Raw genomic sequence first — 14,178 nt, 5'->3', positions numbered from 1 at the left:
GTACTTAATGTTAAGAAAATAACTCATGTTTAAAAACACTTTATAATTAAAAATTACTGTTAATTTTTGTTAGTGTATGCTCACTTCTGGCAAGATGGAAGCCACCATGGACAGAATTATTTTACAAAGTGATTGGGACCATGTATTATGGTTCGTTGTACTACATTTAACTAAATATGAATTTAAGGTGCTATCTAGAGTCGAGCTCATTAATTATTTAATGTTCATTTCCTACTTAGTATCCACTGGCATGGTCAGGATTGGGTGGAGTGGGGTGGGGGGCAGGCTTGGGATGCTCCTAATCAGCAGCTAATGTCGACGAAAGTCACTTTTCGGACCCTTGTTTGGCTTCGTACACAATAAATAAAACATATTCAACAGTAATTGTTTGATATGTTATATTTGACAAAAGGTACTTTTTATTTCTTTCATGTTTTAAAACTTAAAATTAATATTTTTTCAGAATTAATCTAGGATTCCATTAAAGGAAGGGACAATTAAGGCATTTGGCCTGGTATGCATATTCAATGATGTATAATGCACATTATTGCTTAATATTAACAAGTATAATCGTATAATTAATTAATAAAACGGTTAAACGTGATGGCTATTATATATAACAGGTGCAGCCATTTTGTACAATCTCATTGAGTACGCCCCCTCTGGCGAGCTGGTGGTTACGTAATACTTAACGCGTAACGTCAGGAATGAGCCTTAGAACTAGAGAAACACAATCTACCTGGTTTTTGCGGGATGATAAATTGTCATACATTGCAATGTTCTATATTAATACACATCCCAGTAAGCCAGCAATAAGTATATCCAGCACTATATATATATATTATTTTTCAATACAAAATAAAATACCAGTGTCAAAGTGGCTACACAACAAGTCAAAATAATTAACAATGTTTTGTTCATGTATGAACCTATGTACTGAAATGATACACGGAGTGTTTTCTTAGTTAATTGGACTATGCTGTTAGTTGCTTCTACCTGTGATTCCTGATTGGCAGGTGTGTATTTGATTGGTAACCAGACGAGCCAATTAATTGATGCTGTCCAGACACAAAAATACATACTGGTATTGTGGAATATTACCTGTCACCCCTAAAATGGTAATGGACATGGTTTATTACTGTAAATAGTTCTGTAAAACTAAGTAGACTTTTCCATCTAAAACCACAGAACTGACCAATTACGTAGTCCCAAAGAAAAGAAAATTATCACCTGGGTATCATGGGTTGTCATTTTTGCTCCAACGCAGCATATCAATAGGCCTAATAGAGTACATTTTTCTCCCACCAGACAAAATGGCTGACACCAGTTAGCAGGAATAATCATGTTTTTTATTAACTCTAAAATTACGCGTTTTTCATTTGTTAAAGTGTCTATGTGTTCGTAGTCCGGGTATGCATCTTTCCAACACATACAGCTTTTGTTTGAGTTGACCCTACCTTTAAGGCCGAAAAAAAAAACATATTCTTGTTTCCTATTACATGCTGGAAAAATATAGGGTAGGTAGGTAGGATAAACATTTTATTTTGGAAAATAATTTTATTTATGGATATTAAATAAAGATGTTGACTACCGGAATCCAAAATAACGTCTGCATGTATAGAAATGCATTATGCAAACCATCACAGTGTTTTCCCTAGAAATGAAGTAAAGTGATGTTTTGGGGGCATATTTTATGTGCAGTTTTAAATATAAGATTTTTTTTTTCCATTGTACAATTTTCAAAAGGACAAAAACCTTATGGCCATTTTATTTTCTATATCTATTTCATAACTTAATTAAAAAAAGAAAATCTGTAGTACTATCCACATAGGTGTGTTTAAAGGCTTCTTTTTACATGGGCAACTTATAAATTTATAACAGGCAAGGCATTTTGATTTTGAGGGCAACATAGTGTTAACCTATCTGTGGGAGAGTACATACAAAAGATCCCTTGCTGTTTAATAATAGGCAGAATGTTTACTCTCATACTAACACTTAACTTGGTTGAACCTTAATTGGATAGAAACCAGTAAATAAGTTATAACAATTTCTTTTAATGAAAACTGAAAAGCAGGGTTCTGTATTTATCTGTCCAACAATAACATTTTTAATTTTTTTTATGAATATTATCTTTCCTAGTGTATCTAAGAAGTTCCCAGTGACCACTTACAAAAAATAACGAAACGCATCGAGATCTTACTGACATATTTAATCATTTGATTTGGCAGTAAACTCCATCAGTATCGGTAAACATTCCCTCCCCTAGTTTATCAGAAGGTCACTAAATTTCTAGAAGGCCAGTTTGTCGCTGGAGTAAATAATTAAATATAGTTATTATTATTATTATTATTATTATTAATCGGAACACCTCGCTACGCTAGATATAGAGTAAATCGGAAAAGATCGCATATATTCGTGAAAACTATTTTCCGACTCTTCGCCCGATATCTCACGAAAGTTACCGAACTTCAATTTGAAGTGAAGTAACTCCATCAATCAACTGTTAGAAGAAAACATTTCGTGGCTAACAGGTCACCAATAAAACTAAATTTGCGACAGTAAAACCACCGATATACGTATGCAAATCGGAAAACACAGTAGGGTTATCCACTAATTGACACCAAATTAGTGCTTGTGATAGTTTTGGATTGTTTTCGTGGAAATCGTTGTTATATTTAAAAAAAAAAAATTGGATATACAAAAAACGTTTTAGGGTCGGCAGTTTCAAATTAGGGTCGGTCGGGTAACCGGAAACAAACAATATTTTATGATATGCCTAAAGCGTTTGCAGTATCATGGACTCTCAATATTTTGGGATTAGAAAATTGTACCTTTTTCGAAATATGGATTTCAAGTGAAATTACGGTAAGATATGTTATATTTATTGTGTACGAAGCCAAAACAAGGGTGCGAAAAGTGACTGTCGTCGACCTTAGTTCATCAAGATTAACCTCGAATGCATGTGCAAGCATTCACGGTTAATCTTGATGAATTAGGGATGCTCCCATGCCATCCCGATATATGATTCCCTCCAAATAAATCAAATCCTGGTAAACTGTGTGCAGACGCATACCCGATATGTGTGTGATGGATTAGTCCACCCATATAGAGATTAGAAGCATAGGTTGACTACAATCAGCATTTATTTTGATGAATTATGTCTTGCCTGATGAGTAACAATCCCGAGTTGGGTTTTTTTTGTGTTTTTTTCATTTACTAGCCAGTTAGCAAGTATTAATATAAGGTGATTCTTTGTGCCCTTATTAACCAAAATGACAATCAAAACCAAACAAAAAACACGAAAAAAGATAAAATTGTGAATGTGACATGAATATTCAGAACTATCACTCGGAAAATAAACGGATAAATGTTTCTAACAGTATAAACAATTAGAATAATAGAAAGCATGTACATGTACTAAGGCATGTTCAGGTCTTATGTTTTTTTAGGCATTTACATTACATGTAATGTTGGATGAAAGTGATATTATTTAAAAAAAAAAATACAGATGTACATGTAGTGACGTTGACGAAAGATAAAAGTGTACTAGGTATGATGTCAAACCATTTTGGACTTTTGACAGATCACACTGGGGTTTTTTGTTCAAACTAAAGCACAACCAATTGCAGACCCCATTACTTAGGCAAACTTTAACTTAGCCAAAGCTTTCATCAAAAATGTTTACCCAGACTTCCGGTTACCACGGAAATCAAGTTTCATAGTATGTAGAGAATTTGAACTACTGACATATCAATATGATTATACTCATTATTAGGATGCATGTTGAGTTTGTTGTTAATAACATGACCCCCCTCCAAAAAAAGAAGAAAAAAGATAGAAAGAAATATTTTTTGTTTATTCATATTATTACATTTTATTTTTAGGGAAAACAGAGGTGAAGCATGGGTGACTTACAAAGGTTCAAGTAAGAATACAGTGTTTTTTAATTTTTAATTTGAATTAAAGCTGCATCCTTGATTTTGCTTTTTAATATTGATTAACCCATTTAAAATTGATCATTCAGTTTACATCTAGGTTTTTGGTGTGCCATTTTGTTTCAACTAGGTCCATAGAAATACATGTACATTGCCTAGCCATCATCAATTATGAGAACATTCTGAGCTTAAAGTGTTTTACTTACATCTTCATACATGTACAGTGTAGCTGATGGTTCAACATCGTACAACAGTGTGATTAAACAAACAACAACAACAGAATTTATCCCTGCATAAACATTTAGGCCTATGATAGTCAACTGTCCTTTCTTTTCTTTTTTTTCATTATTGTAGTCAAATACCATTACATGTAATAATTTTGTGTGCTATTTACATGTTTTAACATTACTTAATCAAACCATGTAATAGTTTAGTTTATTGGTTTTTCATTCAGATTCTCCTGGTGTCCATGGGCATATAAATACTGAGGGAATATCGAGAGAAGGACTTCCGTACATGCTTGGTTCTAACGGGTTTTCTATCGCAAGTGTTACTAAGGTACATGTATACATATGTACTTATTGATTATAAAGACAAATAAAAAATGAACCTCTGTAATAGAGCTATAGCTTTGAATGTTAATTAATAATCCATGAAATAACAAAATATTTTGCTGGATTAGGCAGGAATAGAAAATTAAAATGTAACAATATAGGATTACCATGACAGCATCTTCTCTCAAAAATATAACCAAGGCTCAGACTTGACATGGGGCAAACAGCACCTACTATTTAAAATGCTCAATGTGTTTTTTGGTATTCAATTTCACAGCCAGATTCTGCACTTCATATTATTTTTTATACAAAGATTTCAGATTCAATGTCATATGTATCCAAAATGCTTAATTTTCAGGAATAATAATATTAATTAGAAGTTTTTATCAGTTTTGCTGCATTTTTGTTGAAAAACATATTATAATAAGGTTAATAAGGAATCTAATTTGACATCTAATTTTTAAAACTGATTCTCAATATGAGAAGCCAAAATTGCTTTTCACTCCACAAAGTGAATGAAGAGCATTGATATTGGGATGGAACAAACTGATTTAAATAATTGAGGCAGTATAACACGGTTCACACAGATTTGTAAAGTCCTTGAATTTGTCAAAACCCTTAACAGTGCTTGAATTAAAAAATATTATCTTGAAAAGTACACAAATTGCTTATTTCCACTGATAAATATTCAAATTTACGTTCTTCAAGTTTATTTTCTTGTAATTCCAAAATTTATACGCTGGTATTATTAACAGTTTTTACTAAGCTTAGTCAGCGTGATTCAGGGCTAGCTCTGGTACTAAAATAACTGGGTTTTGCAAGTTTTTAAGTTTAACAGATAATTTGGCAAAATAATTTTATGCAATAATTGATATTTTGACACAAAATAACTGGGTTTTGCAAGTTTTTAAGTTTAACAGATAATTTGGCAAAATAATTTTATGCAATAATTGATATTTTGACACAAAATAACTGGGTTTTGCAAGTTTTTAAGTTTAACAGATAATTTGGCGAAATTTTCTGCTGACCCAGAGCTAGCCCTGTCATTTTATATTGAAAATTGTTGGATACACTATTACAGATACTAATGAAAATGTATGAGACCCAAGTTTTACAAACTGACTGTAATGCATGCAAAAGCCACTGAAAACTGTAATTTTATAATGAAAAGTGTTTAAGTTCTAAGGGTTTTAACTTGTTTAATATATTTAATTATCCCAGGAATTTTTTTTGTTTTATTGTGGTGGAAGCACAACCTGCCTTGAGCACAAAAATACTACTGAAGCTCGTAGTCGTAGTAATATTAACTGGAATACAATATGATATTTTATGGCAGCTTTGTATAGTAAGTATTTGTTGATTGATATTTGTTACCAAACATTGTCACTAAAGTTTAAATGCTCTTTATAATTATATTTTTTGCAGAAGTCTATCACAGTTGGATATAATGGAGCACAGGGGACATTATCAAGAAAATTTGTCGCACCACAGAAAAGGTTTTTGAAAATACACCAGAAGGCAGTAAGAAGAAATTAACTTATTGAGCAGATTCATTTCGTTTTGGAAATGAAACCAAAAATGTCTAAAAACTGGAGAGTTTTCACAGTCTTTTTTTTAAATATCAGTATAGAACATAACCTTCTCCAAACCAGATACCACTTAAACAGTCCTCACCCTTTAAATATCAGTATAGAACATAACCTTCTCCAAACCAGATACCACTTAAACAGTCCTCACCCTTTAAAGGGAGCTATCACTCCCGTGAGACAGTTTGAGGAGAGTGATTTTTAATTCCCCTTAGTAAGTGAATTTATATGGCATCAATATGGTAACAAATCATGATGTAAGTTAGGCAATCGACCGGCCTTGGTGGTGTCGTGGTTAAGCCATCAGACATAAGGCTGGTAGGTACAGGGTTCGCAGCCCGCTACCAGCTCTCACCCAGAGTGAGTTTTAATGACTCGATGGGTAGGTGTAAGACCACTACACCCTCTTCTCTCTCACTAACCATTAACAACTAACCTACTGTCCTGGACAGACAGCCCAGATAACTGAGGTGTGTTTCCAGGTCAGTGTGCTTGAATCTTAATTGGATATAAGTACGGAAATGAAGTTAAAATGAAATTAATAAAATAGGCATTCGAGTTAGTTGGGTCATGGAAAATTTATTTTTTCCAAATTAAAATTACCTCAAAACAAATCAACAAATCAGTTAAATACATTGTAATATTGTTCGATTATGTTGTTGATCACAGAAAAATTCTCCAGAAAGTAATGGAAAATGCCTGGAAAAGGTCATGGAATTTGTGTGATAAATACAGAATTTATCAGATTGGTATATTTTATTTTATTTTATTTTTTTGTAATTTTAGATACAGGTAATTGTGTTGTGTTATAATATGTTTGCATTTCACAGAATAAAAATCATTCATCTAGCTTCATCCTAATAGTTTGATAGTAGCCATCATAAAAGTATAAAATTAATATGGACACGCTTTAGGCAATTCTAGGTTTATTGTTTTGCAAAATTAATATAATAACTTTTTTTTTCTTTCAAAAGGTAGCTTGCCTGGATGTGACGTCAGGTGGTTTGGGTGTATCTTGTGATACCGACCACAAACTACGGATATGGCAGACAAGTGATGGTGAAGTCAGAGTAAGTACCGGTAGATATACCAGCAATGTTTAAGCTTGGCAGAGCTCAGTTGTAGTGAATTGTTTCTCATTCCAACCAGTGCCCCATGACTGGTACATCAAAAGTTTTGGTCTCTTCTGTCTATAGGAAAGTGCATATAAATGATCCCCTGCTGCTTTATTGGTAAGAATATATATATATATATATATATATATATATATATATATATATATATATATATATATATATATATATATATATATATATGGCGGCACCAGGTTTTCTCTTCTATTTTTGTGTCCAGATATATTGTTATTTACTAAGGGCAGGACGTAGCCCAGTGAGAAAAGGCTCGCTTGATGCACGGTCGGTTTAGGGTCGATCCCGATCTGTGGGCCTATTGGGCTATTTCCCACTCTAGCCAGTGCACCACAACTGGTATATCAAAGGCCGTGGTATGTGCTATCCTGTCTATGGGATGGTGCATATAAAAGATCTCTTGCTACAAATGAAAACAACTGTAGTGGGTTTCATATCTGACTGTCAAAATGACCATATGTGTGACATCCAATAGCCGATGATTAATAAATCAATGTGCTCTAGTGGTGTCGTTAAACAAAACAAACGTTATTATTTACTAACTTTATTGCTACACTAAAATTTGTCACAAATATGCAAAGACATTACTATTGTATTAATTTTATAAACAGTTTACTTTTATTTTGTTAACAGCGGGAACTGGCAGGGCATGTTGCTGATGTGTACACATGTCGATTTTTTCCATCGGGCATCGTGGTTCTTAGTGGTGGTGCCGACATGCTGCTGAAAATCTGGTCAGCAGAGACCGGCAAATGTGCAGTAACGTTAACCGGTCATACATCAGGTAGAGAAACACTCAAAATATCATGACATTGTTCTCTATAGTGTAACCAGCATGTAATGATATAGCTGATCAGCAGAGAATGGAAAATGTGTAGTAATGCTAACCAGTCATTCTTAAGGCTCTAGAATAACCACAAATATCAGTGTTCTCTACAGGATAGGCAACATGTAGTTGGTTGAACAAAGGGGTGGGACGTAGCCTAGTGGTACAGCGCTCACTTGATGCACAGTCGGTGTGGGATCGATCCCAGTCGGTGGGACCATTAAGCTATTTCTCATTCCATCCAGTGCACCACGACTGGCATATCAAAGGCTGTTTGTGGGATGGTGCATATAAAAGATCTCTTGCTGCTAATCGAAAAACAGTAGCCCATGAAGTGGCAACAGCGGATTTCCTCTCTCAATATCTGTATGGTCCTTAACTATATGTCTGACACCATATAACCATAAATAAAATGTGTTGAGTGCGTCATTAAACAAAACATTTCTTTCTTGATTGAACAAATGGCCCCAGATCTAAGGCTCTAGAATAATCAAAATATCAGTGTTCTCTGTAGGATAGGCAACATGTAGTTGGTTGAACAAATGGCCCCAGATCTAAGGCTCTAGAATAATCAATATATCAGTATTCTCTGTAGAATAGGCAATATGTAGTTGGTTGAACAAATGGCCCCAGATCTAAGGCTCTAGAATAATCAATATATCAGTGTTCTCTGTAGGATAGGCAATATGTAGTTGGTTGAACAAATGGCCCCAGATCTAAGGCTCTAGAATAATCAATATATCAATGTTCTCTGTAGGATAGGCAATATGTAGTTGGTTGAACAAATGGCCCCAGATCTAAGGCTCTAGAATAATCAATATATCAATGTTCTCTGTAGGATAGGCAATATGTAGTTGGTTGAACAAATGGCCCAGATCTAAGGCTCTAGAATAATCAAACTATCAGTGTTCTCTGTAGGATAGGCAACATGTATTTGGTTGAACAAATGGCCCCAGATCTAAGGCTCTAGAATAATCAGTATATCAGTGTTCTCTGTAGGATAGGCAACATGTAGTTGGTTGAACAAATGGCCCCAGATCTAAGGCTCTAGAATAATCAATATATCAATGTTCTCTGTAGGATAGGCAATATGTAGTTGGTTGAACAAATGGCCCAGATCTAAGGCTCTAGAATAATCAATATATCAGTGTTCTCTGTAGGATAGGCAACATGTAGTTGGTTGAACAAATGGCCCCAGATCTTTGAATGTCAATAATGTTTTCTGATGTAGTTTTTTCCTTTTTAGTCTAAAATTTCCACCTTGTTGAAATAACTGTGCACCATTCAGTTCAATGTTTAACAGAAATATGTTCAATTTTTATTTATAACTTCTTGAGTCCGATGCATACTTTATTTATACAAAAAGATTTTAAAGAAACTATACATGTATTAGACTAAACCATGGTTAGCTTAATCATGTTTTAAAAAGCTACTGGGTCCTCGTCAATAGAGTGACTTCTAATTAAACACAGGCCCATAATGCACTTAAGTTTGACATCTGTCGGACATGCCCATCTGGTTGCAGATATAGATTGACGTTTAACTTTACATTACCATTAACTTACCATTATAGTTATTTTTAACTGCAGTCATTGATTTAAATTCACATGTACAGTTCACACATCTCCAAGTGTTCAGTGTTTCAGTGTCCATCTAGGCATTAAGGGTGGCTTCCATATGATTGATGTTCTTATTGTATCTCGGAAATCTATGATAACTTTTTACAAATTTATTTTATGTTTGTTTTTAGGAATTTTAGACACTGCTATTGTTGATAAAGGTCGTAATGTTGTGTCATGTGGCAAAGATGGGACAGCTAAACTTTGGGATGTTGGAAACCAGTCATGTTTAACAACTTTTAATGAGTGTAATGGCATTGTCAATGCATGTTCCTTGCACATCACAGACAACTCTATAGATCTCGGTACACCAAATAGTCCTTCTAGTAAGTCTTATATGTTGTGTTTATCTCCTTTAGTTCTTGAAGCCATGATACAGTTTTTCTATAAATATTTGTCAACAGCAACCAGAATGAAAAGTAATATTTCTTTCTTAATACTTTATTGCTTAATCATTGGATGTTATGTGTCTTAGATATAAAATTTACTGCATCTCTTGGTCTAGTAAATGACTTTAAAAAACCTACATATATTAACACAGATGGGAAAAAAACAAAAACAGTCTATGCTTTGTTTTTTAATTTAATGGTAAATGTTTGACATAGCATGTAAAACTGGTGTGAAAAACTCACAGCTATTTCTCTTTAACTGTCTTAAGTTTCGGAGTTTAAATATCATGGGTTTTATGCTTTTTGAGCAAGAGCCCTTATTTGTAGGTGAAAGGGAAGTGTCAACAGAAGGAACAATGTTGCTGTTAGCTTGTGAAAATTCAACTCTTCAAGGATATGGTCTTCGCTCTCGAACGAAGGTGTGTGGCTTCTCACTAAAAATAACCTCAGACATTTCGCTGAGTAATATCTTCTCATACCTCAGAGGTGGATCTAGGCGGGGGCCCCAGGGGCCCGGGCTCCCCCTAAATTTTGTGACAGTTATAATTTTATTATATATTAATTTAAAATTTTTTATGATCCCCTCCAAACCTCGCCCAAAGTTCCATTGGCATTCCGCCTCATGTCATTGGGGCCCCCCTAAATGGATTTTCTGGATCTGCCACTGTACCTGTATGACCATAAAACATGAATGCATTATAAACATCTCAGCTACTATTTTATTTTCTGTTCCGATTTTTTTAGTAGCATAAAAACGTATTGATTTAAAACAGAACACTAAGTTTTTCAAATATAATACTGAGTTAAACATATTTTTCTAAAATTAGCAAAGGATCATTCACTTATCTGAGAAATATTTGTATCTTTATGAGGTTAATTTAATTTGCCATATTAAAATAAAATTTGCTAATTGTCTTTAAAATTCACAGTTCATAAATTTGACGAGTGCCAAAGCTAGCTCTGCTTTAAATGTAGGACACTAATTATCTGTCTTTTTTATAATAGATCTTTGAACTAGACTGTCATGGCCCTGTAAACACATGTGCTTTCTTGACGGATGTCTCAGCAGTGTGCGGCACGCAAGATGGGCACATAACAATTGTAGATTTGAGAAATGTTAGGTAAGTGAGATGTTGTGTCAAATTTACTGAAGTCATTTGAAGTTTTATTGCCTACAACCACAGCCCCACGACTGGTATATCAAAGGCTGTGGTATGTGCTATTTATGAAAAATATGAAATTTATGAAAAAATAGCCGATGCCGTGCTGTAATGATGTTGTTAAAGAAAACAAAGTTTTTTCTTCAAACAGTGTCAGTTTATGCAAGTTTAAAAATGTATATTTTCATTGCAGAGTTCCAGTCAAAGAATGGAAGGAATCAAGATCAGCAGTTTTATCTCTCTTGCCATACAAACAGGGTTTCTTTGTCTCTACTGGTAAGATGTCAATGACTTTTCTGTTACAATCTCTTTTACATGTATTATGTTTCAATGTATTATTTATATGCTTAAAAAAGTGACCATTATAGACAGGTGGCTGTTATATACAGGTAAAGGAAAACACATGTAAAATAATTTACTATAAAACCCCCACATTTAAACTGGAATGCATAAAGTATCAACAGTCGTCGAAAAAAATAATAATAAGAGAGAGAGAGAGAGAGCGAAACTTAATTTTTACTACATAAAAATTTTACTTAAAGTTTTGTTGAAACTCATTCTATTACACACTTTTTGAAAAAATCATTTATCTTTAATTGCTTTCAACTACATTTTGTTACGTATTAAATTAATGTACGACACGCAAAAGGTTGCATATAAGAAATCATTATACTTTAACAAAAGTGTCAGTTTGTCGATATATAATGGCGGAACAACCATGGCGGTAGATTGTCTGAACTGCTTGTCTAACTAGCGGCAATCACACACCTTGGAATACACTACCTGTCAGTGTTCAAAGTTGAATATATACATAAGTTCAGTACACGCCTTGCTTCAACCAATAACAAGTTGCCTTGTAAATTAAATGACCAAACATATCACTGAAGCATGCATCTCTTTTATTTCATCTTGAGTAAAACAATAACTTTATATTGTGACGGCGCAGGTATATGTATGCACATGTATATATCTTGTGACCGTTATGGTAAGTTAACTGTTAATTGTGGACAAAAAATAGTGGTCATTGTAATTTTGTGGCCTGTATAGCAGGTTCAACCATTCATTTTTGTCCAAAAATAGTGGTCGTTGGCCGCATTGAACAGGTGGCCGTTATATACAGGTTAAGAAAAGATGTAAATGCATTGGGTGGGAATTATGGTGGCCATTATGGACAGGTAGCCATTATATACAGGTGACCATTAGACCAGTCTCGACTGTACTTACTAAAGATCTCACTTTGAAAATAAAATAGCACTTAAGCTCAGATCATTATGTTTACTAGCTGCTTATGAAGACAATGTGTATAATAGTTTCAGTTTGTTGACTTCTGTCTTTGATCACAGGTGTTCATTATTTATTGATTTAGATTAAGATCTTTATATTGTCTTGCAGTCAATCTTATAATTTAAAAATATAATGTCTTTAAATTATATTTATAATTCCTTCTTGGCTTGTGAAGCACTTGTATTTGTAAAATGTAAGACTAAGAAGAGGCCATAATATAAACTTTTGCCATTTGGCCAGTTCCAGTACTGCATATTGTGTCTTTAACAGTAATTAACATTTATTATGATTATGTAAACTGTCAAACAATTTATACTAATATTGTATTTAAAATTCAGTTGTCCTGAAAATGTTGATCAAAAGTTTTAAAAGTTGATTAAATTTTTTTTAAATTCAAACGATACCTGAAGCTTAAATTAATACATTTTTCACATACATAATGCTTTATTGTTTTGTGTTTTTAAGGTGATGGTTCGTGTTTCTATGTGGATGAAAGACTCGAATGTCTAGCCGAGCTGACCGGATCAGACTGTGACCCAGTGTATCGGACAGTTTGTGATGGAACGCATGTATACACAGCATGTAGAGATGGTGCGATCAGAAAATACAATTTGACCAACATGTGACAGTGTGACTGGTGTCCTGAAATAAGTCAATACTTGGTTTTAATCAGTGAAATCTTCTTTCAAGTCTGTTAATAACTTTATGGTTTATACTTTTTTATACTTTTCAAAAGTGAAAGAGTATGATGGAGTACCTTGGTTGTTGTTTCATGGATGTTTTACCTACCAGTGACTGTTACAACCTGCTGTTAAAAATCATTTACTGTTAACACAGATTTGAAACCAGTTTTCAACCAGTAATGACTACTACAGTAACGACTACTACAGTAAGTTAAAATCTGCTTTCTGCTAAGTGGCTGCTACAACATATTTGGATGTTTTGAACTGGCATCATGGGATTCCTGCAGGGAACATATTTTTCATTATTATCCATTTGGTTCAACATAACCGAGTTAATAATGATCATACGAAGCACACGTGTAATAACAAGTGTAATGACATAATTTTGGGAAGCGACGTCATAACATGACATTGCTTCTCCAGTCCTAGCTCAGACTGTGCATTTGAAATATGACGTCACTTCGACATCTCCTTCTAGTTGTGGCTGAAACATTTTGAGTTGGGTCTTGTTATTCATAAAGAAAACAACAATAATAATATGGATAATAAAGAAATTATTACACTCGCGTGTGAGTCGTACTGATTTTACAAAACTTGTTTCAGGATTCATGAATTACCCTCACTCTCACTCAGGCAATACAAAAATCGTGATACTCGTTTCGTAAAATCAGTATGACACACAAGCTCATATAATAATCTCTCTTTATTGCATTACGATTCGCTACACAAGTTTCAGATATCGCTACGCAATTGTAAAATATTAAACTGATGTTGCTCATCAATTTTCATTAAACTGCAAATGTTGCTAATCAAAATGTTCCCTAGCTGGTTGCAGTATTGAATGCTGCAAGATAGTGTATACATAGGATATCATTAAGAGATGTTGGAATGATAGAATCTATACCTCACATCGGTGATTGATTCTTTTTCTTGCCCATTTAATTTCAGTAGCAAATCATTAATTTTGTAAGTGACGGTTTATTTATTATAGGAC

General features: G+C 33.7%; 1 protein-coding gene across 2 annotated transcripts; it reads left to right on the top strand.

Moving 5' to 3' along the window:
- Positions 1–84: 84 nt before the first annotated feature.
- LOC121372196 (proteasomal ATPase-associated factor 1-like) lies at positions 85–13,601 on the top strand. Of its 2 annotated transcripts, none has more exons than XM_041498481.1 (11): positions 85–150; positions 3,885–3,925; positions 4,390–4,493; positions 5,915–6,010; positions 7,050–7,145; positions 7,857–8,007; positions 9,800–9,994; positions 10,385–10,476; positions 11,063–11,178; positions 11,411–11,493; positions 12,967–13,601. In XM_041498481.1, exons 1-11 carry the CDS (start codon positions 95–97, stop codon positions 13,125–13,127), a joined length of 1,191 nt encoding a protein of 396 aa, XP_041354415.1. In that variant the 5' UTR covers positions 85–94; the 3' UTR covers positions 13,128–13,601. The 2 variants fall into 2 exon arrangements, with proteins under 2 accessions (XP_041354415.1, XP_041354414.1); XM_041498480.1 differs by having other exon boundaries at positions 10,370–10,476.
- Positions 13,602–14,178: the final 577 nt, after the last annotated feature.

This window comes from Gigantopelta aegis, chromosome 4 (assembly GCF_016097555.1).
Source record: "Gigantopelta aegis isolate Gae_Host chromosome 4, Gae_host_genome, whole genome shotgun sequence".
In the NCBI taxonomy this organism is placed as follows: Eukaryota; Metazoa; Mollusca; class Gastropoda; order Neomphalida; family Peltospiridae; genus Gigantopelta; species Gigantopelta aegis.
The sequence above is the reverse complement of the archived record's forward strand: the minus strand, read 5'-3'. Positions and strand labels throughout refer to the sequence as shown.